Genomic DNA, 14,750 nt, shown 5'->3' with positions numbered 1-14,750 from the left:
TGGCGGCAGGATTTGTCACTGATGCAAGTCACTTTTATAGTTTTTTTTTTGGCAACTTAGCTGCTCTTTAAAACATGTTCATAAATAGCGAAAGTTGCACTAATTTTTAATTTGTGATCATGTTTTGAATAGCTGCCATAAAAGTGGCTATTTATGCAAATGGCCCCTTTCAAGCTGCCAGAAAACCCAGGTCGAATTGGGCCTCTCGCTAACCAAGCCCAAAAACTTCCAGTCCATAACCAAGCCCAAGAACTAGCAATCCGGATACATGCCCGTCAGAATTTTCATCAAACCGGATCCAAATTTCTACACCTACGCCACTGATAAAGTGATAAAAATTCTGGATCATAAGTGAAAACGAGTGGCTCTCTTCTTGACCCACTTTTCATTAATTAATACATCCGAAAAAAAACCATGGCCCCAAAAACTGTGCAGAATGAAGGCAGCAATGTTGAACTCTGTCACACTTTCTAGCTCAACAATTTGCCACCACTACACAAAACCCATTTCAAGAATCAACCTCAATTTCAGAATTAGAGCATCATTATCCACCTCAGCTAATATGGCTACTGGCACCACAACAAAAGTAGCTCCTGCAATCATAGTCGGAGGTGGACGCGTGGGCAGAGCTTTACAAGATTTGGGTAATGGAGATGATGTTTTGGTTAAAAGGGGTGAACCTGTTCCCGTTGATTTTGCTGGTCCAATATTGGTTTGCACTAGGAATGATGATCTTGAAGCAGTACTTGAAGCTACTCCTAAATCTCGTTGGAGCGGTATGCTGGACTTCCCCTTACTATACTGTTACTCTGTATTATTGTTTGATTGAGCATGGAGTTCAAGGATTTTTGAAACATGTTATAAAAACAAGTAATAAAAATTTGTGTGACTATAAATAATATTGTCAAGTGTAAAATAAAAAATTCAAAATTGAAAGAATAACAGAAGAGTATAGTTTATTTTCCCCATTACAGCTTGTTTGGATGGCTGTTATGTATCGTATTGTTACTTTAAATATAATATTTGTTTTGATTATTATATAAATTTTATTGTATCGTATCGTTCTGTCGTTACGTAACGACTAAAAAGTGCTACTTTATGGAACGGTGGGTTTGGTATGGTGGCATTGTTACCTTGATTTTTTCTTTCATCTTGCCGTTCCTTATTATTAGATAATCATATTTTATTCTTTATCCCACTTTTATATTATAATTCTACTCCTTATCCTATTTTTTTTAGTAATGTTGCAAGTTTATTCTTCATATTGGTGCTTGATATATGAGATGACGGCAAATGATACAATCTATCCAAACATTGTATTCATCAAACAATACAGTACAATGCAGTACAATACAATACAATACATTATGAAAGGACATGTAACAACGTTCCAAACAAGTTGTTTGTACATTTCAGTTGTTTTGTTTACTACGTACAACACGATAATTTCGTTCTAAGGTGTTATGCTATAGTTGTTAATATCTGTGACTTTTGATTGAAGCTAAGCTTAGGCGCTCAGAAATTTCTGTTGTTAATAGTAGTGTTGTTGATGTGATAAATTTGTTTTTTTTTCCCTCGTGCATTGATGGTGTATTGTCCAATATTTCTAGGAGTCTTTTAGTAGATTTGAAAGAAATATTAATATGCCAATAGAAAATGTAGAGAACTTTAGTATTGCTTATTATTATTATTGTTAAGTAGTTTATTTTTATGTAAATGGAGTGATATGAATTGTGAGTTCATATACCTGATGCTAACTTCCTTGGGATTGAGGCGTATTTATTGTGTTGCATTGTTAATGTACTATTTCCTTTTTTCTGATTTTCTTTTTGGGTGTAGTTTGGGCTAACTTATGTTTTAATGGATGATGTGACCCTGTAATAAATCTTGATGTGGCAGATTTGGTATTTTTCCAGAATGGAATGCTGGAGCCTTGGTTCCAAAGTAAAGGTCTCGGTGATGCAGACCAAGTTTTGGCATATTTTGCAGTATCAAAACTTGGTGAACCTCCTACTGATGGGAAAACTGATACCAATCCAGAAGGATTGACTGCAGCTTATGGAAAATGGGCATCTGCAGTGGCTGCAAGATTACAGGCTGGTGGACTCTCTTGCAAGGTAAAGAATGAACTTCACATGGTATTATTTGCTCATTATAACATTATAATCATGCAGTGAAAATTCCTGTTTGATGCTATTGAATTGAAAGTTGGCTAGAAGACTTTTTTCAGAATAGGGATTTAAGTTTAGAGTGCTGTATTTTGAACACTTCAACATACATGTTTAACATTAGCATCAATTTGTTTTCCTCCATGATGAACTAGACTCACTTTCCTCCATTGGAGGCTTCTTATTCAACGGGGTAAGGTTGCGCACTATAAACCCTTGCGGTCCGGCCCTTCCCTGGACACCGCGCATAGCGGGAGCTTAGTGCACCGGGCTGCCCTTTTACTACTGATAGTATACCTCTTTTCCTTGTATTTCATAAAGAAAAAGGGTAAAACCGTCTTGTCCAAAAGGAGACACTGGTTTTGCAATTCAAATTGAAAGGTGATGTTAAATCACGCAATTGATTGAAGACCTCTTTCATTTTATTTCATCGTGTACCTTACCAAGTGAAGTCTTTAGAGATTGCATCTCCTTTTCTAATTTTCACCTACAAGTTTACAAGGTCCAGGAAGTCCATTATTCATCTTCAAGCACTGTGCCTTGTAGTAGCCTGCACTACTCCGCTACTCGGATCTGTAATGCATTTTGTGTTTGTGAAAAACCAGGTACTTGAGAAGGAGCCTTTTCAGAAGCAAATGTTGGAGAAGCTTATATGGATATGTGCTTTCATGCTTGTTGGAGCTCGTCATCCTGGAGCAACAGTAGGTGCTGTTGAAAAAGAGTATCGCTCTGAGGTGAGTGACTCATCTATCAAAACCCTTTGAAGGATATCCACTTTTAATTTGCTTTTGAAAGGTTAGGTTGCATTATTTATTTATCTTGTTTCAGGTCTTAGAATCAACTACCCTTACACCATAACTCCTTTAAGACTACTGGTAGTTTCAAAATTATAATAAAAAATAAAAAATCAAAAGAAGCTACCTTGTTTTAAGCTAAGTTGTGAGGGCTCTTCGATTTTGGTGCTACAGAATATCTCTCAAAATTTACAATAATTTTATAGCTCTATTTTTTATTAGCCGAATCCCCCGCACCCGTATCCGGATCCATATCCATATCCGGATCCACACCTTCGAATCTTAAAATTTAGATTTTGCTGAATCCGATACTCGGATCCGTCCCTGTATCAGATACCCGCACCCGAGTCTGAGCAACTTGGGTTTTAAGTGAAAGAGACAGAGAACACAAACTGATTTGTATTGGTGTTGTTGCTATAGCCTAAGTAGAGACACCTTGTATGAGGTAATAGGAAACCTCAAATAACTACTGATACTTTAATTCACTTTTTAGCTTATTTTCCCGTACATAGGATTAAGAATATGGAACGTTTGCAGCTCAGATCTCACACAGAAGATTTTACTAGTGGAAATAGAATTAACCAAAACACTGCGTATTGACGATATTCATGGTATTAGTGGCTTACATATATGTAGTGTATCAAGAGAAACTGGTTTTGGTTCTCATCAACTCTGTTTCTATTGTATAATTACCATAATTGTTGCTCGAGGCCGCATTAATGGAGCATAGCATTTTTATTCGGTTCTACAGTAATTCTTTGATCTTCTAATCCATGTTGTGTCAGTGTTTAGACCAACTATAAATTGTATGCAATGGGGGCTAAATGCACTCTGGAAAGTTCTTGTTCCAGTTTTACCAAATTGAGTCACCCTTGTCCACATGAAAAGGCAAAGTACCACCTAACCTAGGCTGGGTTTCAGGCTCTCCGGATCACCCATTTATTTGCTTTTCCTCTTTTTGTCCCCCTCATTTTTCCAAACTAATGTGGTTTTCCATGGCCATTTTGGTCATAGTCAAGCACATGCTATTAATTAGAGGAGCTGAAAGTTGGATGCTTCGCTTTCTTTCTAATTGTTTGCACCAAATACAGATGATAATGTAGATGCCAGGATGTTATAAACTTAGTTCACTGTTTTCAGGTGTCTCAACTGATCGCTGAGCTTGCAGCTGCAGCTGCTGCAGAGAAAGGTCTAGTTTTTGAGGAAGCGATGGAGGATAGGCTGTGCGCTTACTCCCGAGCGGTTGCACACTTTCCAACAGCTGTCAAGGAGGTAAGAAATTTAGATTTCTTAATTGACATGATAATTTGAATTGTGTGTTTTAACCATCCTATTTGTCTGATGTTTGTAGTTCAAATGGAGAAACGGATGGTTCTATTCACTCTCTGAGAAGGCAATCGCAGAAGGGAAACCTGATCCGTGCCCATTACACACTGCATGGCTTAAAGAACTAAAAATAGTCTAAGGTAAAATGTGCACTTGGTATAAATTGTTGTTAGAGGCCCTCTGTTTTCTTTTGGAGGATGTAGATGAGAGCTGCTGTATCATTTTATTGTAATTTGGAAGTCGTACTCTTATTTCATCTTGGATTCATCTTATTTTTCTGCCTTTATTATTGGTGGAAAAGCTTCTTGTTATGTGACTTGAGTCACGTAGGATAACCAGCGCTTATGTAAATTGTTTGACGTGCTAGATGAATCTAGGGGTCGTCTGTGATGAGATATTAAAAATATATTCTGTGTAAAACTATCCATTATTTGTTTCATGTCTCCCATATATAAAAGCTGCATAAAGTTTTTATATATGCAGTTCATGTATTAGCTGTACTTGGTTAAAACATTGTTAATACAGTTATACAAATTACTGTTAGGAAAATGGCGTTCTGATCGTAACATGTATGATGATTATCATGTACTATAATATTATTGAATGTTCAATCATGCGGCCAAAAAAGAGAGGAGATCCTCACATAATTGTCTGTTACTATAGTAGAACTATGACATCCTTCATTGACCCAAATGCCTTTCAAGATATTGCGTATAAAGAGAAAGATAGCCAGTCCTCTTGGGCGGCCAAGAGTGTTATGTAAAAAGGACCAAGGAGGATCCTATCCTAAAGGAGAAGGAGGAGGAGTAGGAGCTAGCTTTAGGGGCGGAATCGAATGATTACGAGATAAACAATGAGACAAAGGAGAGCACTTAGACAATTCACTTTGAGTACAGGGAAGTCTGCTGGTAGGAATTCCTCAGGGCGTATTACGGTTTTTCACCGAGGGGGTGGATCGAAGCGATTGCAGCGAAGAATTGATCTGAAACGAAGCACTTCGTCTATAGGCATTGTAGAAAGGATAGAATATGAGCCTAATCGTTCTTCTCGAATCGCTCCAGTACCGATAGTCTGGACATGATAGTGTGTCAACGGTGCTGTATAACCTGGGGGATGAATAAGATATTGCATCCGTTAATGTATGAATGTGTTCTCTCATATTTTTATGGAACTGAAGTAAATATACAAAGACCACCTACACCAGTTTTTCCACAATTCGATACCTTTTTCCGACATATCGAACCAGAAGATTAAACAAAATAAAATATAAAAAATATGAATGAGATGTGGAGCATGTCCCTTGATGTCCCCACTCTCCAGGCCTGTGCGATTTCTCCAAGAATTGACATCCAGCTTCATCTTTTGCAATAAACCATGACGAATTTTGTGCCCTTGTATTAATGGCAGATGTCCAACCAGCCTGGGTATTACTGTGGGCACTGGAGCTTCTGTTCCTGGTCGCAGCCTCGCAACCAAACTAGTACCCTCTCCGGGGAGATTGAGGCAATGTTTGCCTATTAAAAGCTCCCCGAGTGGGTACTCCATCCATGTACTCCTTTCATTCTTGCAAATCTATGTAACAACTGCAAACACTTTAGAACATGCTCTAACCTCCCAGCATTAGACTGTGGATTCGATGGATCAAGAAGATCAAATGTTGCCGGCAACGAGCCATCTGTTGTACCAACATTTTCATTTAAGGAATAAAGCACCTTTCGTCTCAACCATCATAATCCAAGTCCTTCGTATCCTGTGTTGTTGCTCGCCTAAGTAGTTTTCCTCCATCATCATATAAATCAAGATTCTCACATGGGGCAGGGAAGATTCTTCCAATAACACGTCCTTGAACAAAAGAACATTGGAAGATATGCTTCTTCTTGTATGTTATTCCAACGGACATGTCCTGAAAAGTAATATTCTGAACAGGAATCTCAGGGCTTCCATAAATACGTGCTGGTATTCGAACTCCTTGTCCACGAATACCAGTAAAGCTTATATCCTCAATAACTGGAAGGGCTTTTGGATCATAACCTTCATCAGGATGCTCATTGTAATCAGTCTTAATTACAATGCCCACACGAACGTTCTCTAGTGTCAGGTTGCGGTAGCTTACATGTCGAATATGACCACCCCTACCCGGGCTAGTTTTAATTCTTATACCTCTTTTTGAGTTCCATACAAGGAGATTCTCCACTACTATATTTGACACTCCACCAGACATTTCACTTCCAATTGATACTCCTGCACTGTTAATAATGAACAAGTCAGTTGACATTAAAACCAAAAGGACGCAGCACTCAAGGTCTGACTTAGTCTCTAGCGATGAAGTGAGAAAATAAATATGTAACCGCAAGTTAGTGATGAAAAAATTTAATGCAGCAGGGATTATGCATAACTTTTACGCTGACAGATCCAGAGAGGTAATAACAACAACAGGAAATGATTTTTTTTGCAGCAAGGAGTAAACTTGAAGTAAATTATACTCCCTCCGTTTCAATTTATGTGAACCCATTTGACTGGGCACGAAGTTTAAGAAAAGAGAGAAGACTTTTGATCTTGTGGTGTAAAATGAAGCACATATTTTGTGTGGCTATAAATCATTGTGTAAAGGTAAATTGTTTCCAAATAAGGAAAGGGGTCATTCTTTTTGGCACGGACTAAAAAGGAAATAGGGTCATTCTTTTTGGCACGGACTAAAAAGGAAATAGGTTCACATAAATTGAAACGGAGGGAGTAATATAATAGGGAAACAAATATTACCTAATCATTGAGCGGACTATGAGGTTACGGATAGTGATGTTGGAAGAAGGCCGGGAATATGCAATTCCATACTGATCCCAGCCACTCTTGATTGCAACTCCATCATCCCCCACACTTATATAACAATCCTCTATCACCATATTCTCGCACGAATCTGCATAGGCCAAACAACAATATAAGATCCATCTGCTCAATATTTTTGTCTTAAAGGATATGACACAGAAAAGCATACTTATGCAATAGCATTGAACATGTAAAAATGACCTAGTCTTCCAAGTTTACAACCTCACAAGTCCCTCCTTCCCAAAATGAATGAACCATTTCAGACTTAAGATTATATAGAGAGAGTGAGATAAAACGCGGCTAGCTCTTTCTAAAATAGAAAGCAGATTTTCAGAAAACACATGCCTACCAAACAGTAAAAATTAGCATGTCTAATAATGTAGCTTTTTAAGAAATAGTGTTCAATGAAACATTTGTTTGAAAAGTCAAAGAGCGAAGAGCAAAACAAGATATTTCTGCTGGTACGAAGGTATTTAATACACTTGCCCTGAATGCATTAGTTTCTAAGGAAAGGAAGTCTTGGATGAGATGGAGCAAATTTATTCTTTTTGACAATTATCTCTTCATATTACACAAGTTTTTTGGTTGAGAAAGCAATTCCTACAGAGCACATGTCTGTGGCAGGTCAATACAAGCATTTAAAAGATCAAAGGTGATGAAGTGGCACAAAGCCGATATCCAAATTACAGATACAAAACCAAGGGATCAAGAAAGGCATGAAGAACGATTTCTTAATACGAGGAATAAGGAGGACTCACCAGGGTCTATTCCATCAGTGTTTGGGGCATCAGATAGTGGAGCCAAAATATTTACATTTCTGATAATAACATTTTGGCAGTCATAAGGGTGGAGAGTCCAAAACGGAGAATCACGGAATGTAACATCAGAAATGTGAATGTCTTTCGACCACAGAAGTTGAAGAAGTGGGCCCCTTGTGTGATTCAAAAGCTTTCTGCGGTATTTCTCCCACCACGATCGGCCTTGCCCGTCAATGGTACCATTATGGCCTGTCGCTCAATTGTTTAAACAATCAGAAATATTTTCGCACTATGCTCAATCAGTATCACATTCAAATATGCACTTTGTTTGGCGAGCTTGTCGCTATAGGAGAGAACATGGAGCAGAGGCAACATGCAGTTATCCGAAAACAAGATACATAGCTTATCAAATCAATATTAGAGGCCAAAAGCAGAGATAGGGGACAAAGAACAATCCGCAGAACAGCACGCATGACAGTGACCATACATATTTTATTATTATAGTTTTACTATTTTGAGCTTTTTAACCCTATCTGTAACACAAGATATATTGGGAAACACTAGACAAACTTAATAACTTAGCATGTGCACAAATCTTGAAGAGGAATGGGTCCTTCTCACCAGGCCTTAACTACCACACAGATAACTTGGGAAACACTTCAAATGTATAGTTCTTTATATTAATTTGTAAATAGTGAGAATTAGCACTGATGCAAAATTGAAAAACTTCTTTACCGCTTTTTAGTAAGGTATTACAACTTTACCTGTTATGACGACATCCTTAAGATTTTGCCCATGGATTAAACTTCCATAGCGTGGCCCACGACGTTCTCTTCCATAACCATATGATGGCAAAGGAGGCAATAGTGGCCAATAGCTCTCGTCCTGTTACATGCATTTAAATCCTTATAATTTAGCAATTGCACGAATATGACCTTTGACCGAGCATACGTCACAATACTGTTGTACCACAATAGACCTAATAATTGTTCGGATGTGACAAAACAACATGTGCTGAAGTTACTTCTGAAAGAAGGAAATAAATGAACCAATTCATAAAAGCTTCAAACAGTAAATCAATCTCAACCATCTAATATAAGATGAACTTTGACATATTAATAGAGACAAGATCTCATGTCAAAGTTTGTCCCAAAAGTCCAATAGCAGTTGAGTCTATTGGCAAATAACCAACTGTAGCCATCTTTCACGAGTCTGAACTATCCAAGAGTTAAATAAACTTCAGTTGATTTTATAGCATTACTCTCTGCAACTAAATTTAACAGTACTGCACATAACAAGGTCAGTACCATCATCTCATTTCAGCATAGATGCGTAATTTTGGGCATTCCTGACAGGTGTAACTGCATTTGTTCTTCCCTAGATACATGACTTTCTCGTGCACATGCATATAAAACAGGAATATTTTGTTTTTTCTTTAAATGCAAAATTAGGCATTTTGTTAGCATCTGCCCCTGTTGCTTACTGCCATTCCTATACCGTCTTCTTATATATTTCTGACCGTTTCCGACAGGTGTAGGTGCAAAACTTCCCCCAATATGTATGAAATTTTTCATGTGTGCACATACACAATGGCAGTAACTTGTGGTTGTTGTTAGTATAGGAACAGAAAAGGGTTACGTTCCAGCCCTATTAGGCATACTCAACATAAAATTACTATTAGGACCTGTCCTAAATCTTTTAAGATATATTAGTAACATTTACTAGATTCCTTTTATTACCCTCCAAACTCCAGTATCCTTGAGTAACATAAAAATTGCAGAGAGTAAATAATAGTAGTATTTTTTTCTTTAAATTTTAAACCCGCTTTGCCCGACTTTTTTAACCGAGGGTCTATCAGAAACAGCTTCTTTGTCCTATCGGGGTAGGGGTAAGGTCTGCGTACACACTACCCTCCCCAGACCCCACTTAGTGGGACTTTATTGGGTCGTTGTTGTTGTTGTTGTTTGCCCGACTTTTCTAAAGTTTTTGAGGTCCACACGGATGCATCTGATTTTGCTATTGGTGGCGTCCTAATACAAGAGGGCCATCCAATAGCCTTTGAGAGCAGAAAATTGAACGATGCTACGCGTCGTTATACTGTCCAAGAGAAGGAGATGACGGCAGTGGTTCATTGCCTTAGAACCTGATGTCATTATTTGTTGGGAGCTCATTTTATTGTCAAAACGGATAACGTGGCGACAAGTTATTTCCAGTCCCAAAAGAAGCTGTCACCTAAGCAAGCAAGGTGGCAGGACTTCTTGGCGGAGTTCGATTATTCCTTGGAGTATAAACCGGGGAAAGCCAATGTTGTGGCCGACGCGTTGAGTCGGAAGGTAGTGCTGGCACCAATTGTTAGCACAACCAGCAGTGATATTCTTGATGCAATCAAGCAAGGGATGCAGCATGATCCGGTGGCGAAACAACTTCTTGACTTGGCCAGCCAAGGCAAGACAAAGAAGTTTTAGGTTGAAGATGGGCTTCTTTACACCACCGGTAGGCGCACCTTTGTGCCTAAGTGGGGCAATCTTAGGCGCACACTGATCAAAGAGGGGCACGACACTGTTTGGGCCGGACATCCAGGCCAAAAACGCACCCTGGCGTTATTGGAATCATCATATTACTGGCCGCATATGAGGGATGAATTCTTTACACCACCGGTAGGCGCACCTTTGTGCCTAAGTGGGGCAATCTTAGGCGCACACTGATCAAAAAGGGGCACGACACTGTTTGGGCCGGACATCCAGGCCAAAAACGCACCCTGGCGTTATTGGAATCATCATATTACTGGCCGCATATGAGGGATGATATTGAGGTTTACGTCCGAACATGTCTTGTGTGCCAACAAGACAAAGTTGAACACAAGGTACCCGGAGGCTTGCTTGAGCCTTTACCAGTGGCGGAAAGGCCATGGGACAGCGTCACAATGGATTTCATTACGTGTTTGCCAAACTCAGAGGGCTTTGGCACAATCATGGTGGTGGTCGATCGATTCTCAAAGTATGCAACCTTTACTGCCGCCACTGCGAATTGCAAAGCCAAGGAGGCAGCACGCTTGTTTCTAAGGGACGTGGTAAAGATTGGGGCATTCCAAAACACATCATAAGTGATAGTGACTCCCGTTTCACCGACGCTTTTTGGAGAGAGCTGTTCAATTTGTTGGGATCGGAGTTGCACTTCTCCACCAGTTTTCATCCGCAAACGGAGAGGGTCAATGCACTTTGTTAGTGCAAATCAAAAGGATTGGGCCAAGCTACTTGACACTGCCCAGTTTTCATACAACTTGCAGCGTAGGGAATCAACCAGAAGGAGCCCTTTTGAGCTTGCAACGGGGCAGCAACCTAACACGCCTCAGTCTTTGCCCGTGAGTGCAGAGTTAAAGAACCTAGGGGCGTTTCATATGGCTAAAGCTTGGGAGGAGCAGGTGGATGTGGCAAGGTCATATCTAGAGTGAAGTCTGACATTCCCACCATTACATTGCATGTTGAGTTGCAGGTGACCTAACATATTTGCGATCACTATTGATCCCAAAACCCAAGTATGTACACTAAAGGGGTGAACTATCAGGTCTCCGGTTGGTATTAGAACTTGAAATACAAGTAAAATGACTTGTTCTATTGGAGTTAGTAACTAAATTTCCTCTAATTACTAATTTACTATTAAAGGTTGAATTTTGAACACGCAATACTTCTGGCCGAACTAAAAGCCGAACCTTTTCAAACAGTTTAGCACTGGGAAATTAAACGATATCTAGTACGCACAGGAAACTTACATCAATTCCAAGTATAACGGCATTTTCAGCTAAGAAGAGCGTCATGTGGCTAGTGAGATTAAACGGCGCCGTGAGCCAATAACCAGGCTCAATGTTGAGCTGGCCGCCACCTCGCTTTCGAATTTCCGATATTGCCCTTTCGAATGCCTTTGTATTTAAAGTGACGCCATCGCCAACAGCTCCGAAATCGGAGAGATTTAAGACTAGAGGCCGTAGCTTAGGGATGGGCCGAGGAGGTGGGCCCCAACCTCGATACATCAGAAGGCGATCCACAGCTGTCCTTTGCCAAGCGACCATCAGAATAAATCCAACGGTCCAAAGAAGAGTAAGAAGAGTACGGTGAGACGACAAAAATGATGGAACCAAACGCTTGTATTCAAGTTTACGGTGTTGGAATCTGAAAGAATCTGTCATTATTTATTACAAATAGTTATAAATTTGGTGAAGGATCGAGAATCTGTGACGTGAGAAGAAAGAAATGGAAAATGAGATCAGTAGATCACAGCTTAGAGTAGTAGAGTGGAGAAGAAAGATCTCTTTTTGATTTACAGAAATGGAAATGACCGGGGACGGTTGCTGCCTTGGCTAAGTCGGGAAAACTGACAACTTATGGGCTCCAGTTTCCTTATTGAACGGTGATGGGCTTGTCTCATTTACACAAATAGCCACTGAATTTATTATTTATTTTTTCTAGTCAATACACATAAATTATATATTACTTTATCCGGTCCACTTTAAATAATTTTTAGTTATTTTTACACATATTAAGAAACTCACCTTTTAGTATTAATTAATAATAAAATCTATCATATTAACCTTAATTTGTTAATTGGAAATACAAGAAATACTCCTAAGCAAGGTAACTTTGAAAAAAAAAAGATTTCCTTCTTGATATTTGGACTAAAATTAAATATTGTAGACCACAAAAAAGGCCAAAAAAATCCACACACACACACACACACACACACACACACACACACACACACACACACACACACACACACACACACACACACATATATATATATATATATATATATATATATATATATATATATATATATATATATATATATATATATATGTGTGTGAGTGAGCGGCTATTTAGATGGATTATGTCGTCCAAACTAACTAAAATTTTTGACCAAGTAATGAAGTTGAATATGACAAATTTAAATGCAACAACAACAACAACAACAACAACAACAACAACAACAACCCAGTATAATCCCACAGGTGGGGTCTGGGGAGGGTAATATGTACGCAGACCTTACCCCTACCCCGAAGGGTAGAGAGGCTGTTTCCAGGAGACCCTCGGCTCAAAAAAGCAACAGGAGCCGATATATTAGTACCATAAAAATGCATAATAAAATAACAGCAATATAAGAGATATGAAATACAGAATACGAAATACGAAATAGATGGCTGGTATAGTAAAACTAGCAGGTAAAGCCCTGCATCAATAGACGACCAATGACATTCTTAGTCTAACTCCTAACTGGCTAGTCTCACTCTATTGTGCTGTAGAAATATTCACAACTTTCCCCTAACCTACAACCTTAATGCTCGACCTCCATAATTCCCTGTCAAGGGTCATGTCCTCAGTAATCCTAAGTCTCGCCATGTCCTATCTGATCACCTCTCCCCAATACTTCTTAGGTCGCCCTCTACCTCTCCGCGTGCCCACCACAGCCAGTCGCTCACACCTCCTCACCGGTGCATCAGTGCTTCTCCTCTGAATGTGCCCGAACCATCTGAGTCTTACTTCCCGCATCTTGTCCTCCATGGGGGCCACTGTAAGCACGTGATTTTTGCCCTATATGAGAATTACTCCCAAAAAATTCAAAAAATAAAATAATTTTTCTTGGTGTGCAATTTTTGTGATATTTTGTGTAACTATTTGTATGTTTGTCTATACATGTTTATTTGTTAAATTAATAAAAAATACAAAAATAGGCATCTTTTGCATTTTTAGCATTTAATGTCCAAATGAACAATTTTATGCTTAATTATTACTTAATTGTGCGTTAATTGTTATTGGAAGTTAATTTGCGCTTTTATAACTTAATTTAGTTCTTAATAATAATTTAAGTACTTTTATAATTTAGTTTTAGAAAAATAAAAGAAGAAAAGAGAACAAAAATACAAAGAAAAATCGGATTGGGCCACTTCTTCAATTTCAAACCACAGGCCCAAATAATTGCCCAACTTTCCCCATGACCCGGTCCGTTTCAAACCGGGTCGACCCGGTCCGCTCCATTAACCCAACACCCCATCTTCATTTTTGTCCAACACAAAACAAAACCAAAAAAATAAAAAATAAAAGGTGAATTATCACTATTAATAGTTTTATTTTTTGTTTTTTTTATATATAAAAAAATCCGAAAATATTTTATTTTATTTTTTTATTTTTATTTTTTATTTTTAAAAAAAACATATATAATAATTTCGGGAATGTTTTTTTTAAAAAAAAAAAGTAAAAGAATGTAGAAAATTTAAAAAAAAAATTTAAAAGTAAAAGAAGGTTGGAATTAAAAAATAAATATAAAGGTATCTGAAAATTTAAAAAAAAATTAAAGTAATTGAAAGTAGCATTTTTAAAAGAAAAAGAAAAGATAGTGGTTTGTTTTTTAAAGAAAAGTTAAATAAAGTGAGATTCTCTTTTTAAAAAAAATAAAAAGTGGGATTTTAAATAAGATAAAGTAATTAAAGTTGGAATTTTAAAAATAAAAGTAAATAAAGGTGGGATTTCTTTTTCTAAAAAAATAAAAGCAATTTGTAAGTGGGATTTCTTTTAATTAAAAAAATAATAAAATAATAAAAAATAAATCTGAAAATTTCGAAAATTTTGCTATAAATAGAAGAGAAAATTTAGGAAGAAGGGTGGAAAAAAAAAGAGAGGAAAAACTAGATAGAGAGAAGAAAAAAAGAGGGGGCGGAGTGAGAAGTATACACCCGATATACATTCTGGATACACTGAATATACAGGGACAGAATTCATTTTGGAGAGTTTTGAAGTTGAAAAGAATAGTTACTGTTTCATTGCCTCGCTTAAGATCTGAAATAGTCAGAACCTTCCTGCCTTTTACTTCTTCTCTATACTTGGAGTCGT

The 14,750-nt window shown here is 37.9% G+C and overlaps 2 protein-coding genes across 2 annotated transcripts; one reads left to right on the top strand and one right to left on the bottom strand.

The window, feature by feature from the left end:
- Nucleotides 1–339: 339 nt before the first annotated feature.
- On the top strand, nt 340–4,725 carry LOC107804369 (uncharacterized). The gene is made up of 5 exons (XM_016628259.2): nt 340–776; nt 1,900–2,117; nt 2,774–2,902; nt 4,103–4,234; nt 4,314–4,725. Exons 1-5 carry the CDS (start codon nt 437–439, stop codon nt 4,425–4,427), a joined length of 933 nt encoding a protein of 310 aa, XP_016483745.1. The 5' UTR covers nt 340–436; the 3' UTR covers nt 4,428–4,725.
- Nucleotides 4,726–5,426: 701 nt separating this feature from the next.
- Nucleotides 5,427–12,265, bottom strand: LOC107804368 (putative polygalacturonase). The gene is made up of 5 exons (XM_016628258.2): nt 11,639–12,265; nt 8,634–8,754; nt 7,870–8,118; nt 7,049–7,202; nt 5,427–6,534 (listed from the first exon to the last, which is right to left on the bottom strand). The coding sequence occupies exons 1-5, from the start codon at nt 12,050–12,052 to the stop codon at nt 6,009–6,011; spliced, it is 1,464 nt and encodes a 487-aa protein (XP_016483744.2). The 5' UTR covers nt 12,053–12,265; the 3' UTR covers nt 5,427–6,008.
- Between the last annotated feature and the right edge of the window lie 2,485 nt (nt 12,266–14,750).

The sequence above is a fragment of the Nicotiana tabacum genome, chromosome 6, assembly GCF_000715075.1.
Source record: "Nicotiana tabacum cultivar K326 chromosome 6, ASM71507v2, whole genome shotgun sequence".
Taxonomy (NCBI): Eukaryota; Viridiplantae; Streptophyta; class Magnoliopsida; order Solanales; family Solanaceae; genus Nicotiana; species Nicotiana tabacum.
Note: the sequence above shows the minus strand (reverse complement) of the source record. Positions and strands in the feature narration are given on the sequence as shown.

Bases quoted from the DNA above. Each gene is read 5' to 3' on its own strand.
- LOC107804368 (XM_016628258.2), bottom strand. From the start codon at position 12,052: ATGACAGATTCTTTCAGATTCCAACACCGTAAACTTGAATACAAGCGT. The intron at 8,755-11,638 runs GTAAGTTTCCTG...TGCATGTAACAG, and splicing joins CCGTTATACTTGGAATTGAT to GACGAGAGCTATTGGCCACT. The intron at 6,535-7,048 runs GTAATATTTGTT...CATTATTAACAG, and splicing joins ATAGTCCGCTCAATGATTAG to TGCAGGAGTATCAATTGGAA.
- LOC107804369 (XM_016628259.2), top strand. From the start codon at position 437: ATGAAGGCAGCAATGTTGAACTCTGTCACACTTTCTAGCTCAACAATT. The intron at 777-1,899 runs GTATGCTGGACT...TTGATGTGGCAG, and splicing joins TCCTAAATCTCGTTGGAGCG to ATTTGGTATTTTTCCAGAAT. The intron at 2,118-2,773 runs GTAAAGAATGAA...GTGAAAAACCAG, and splicing joins CTGGTGGACTCTCTTGCAAG to GTACTTGAGAAGGAGCCTTT.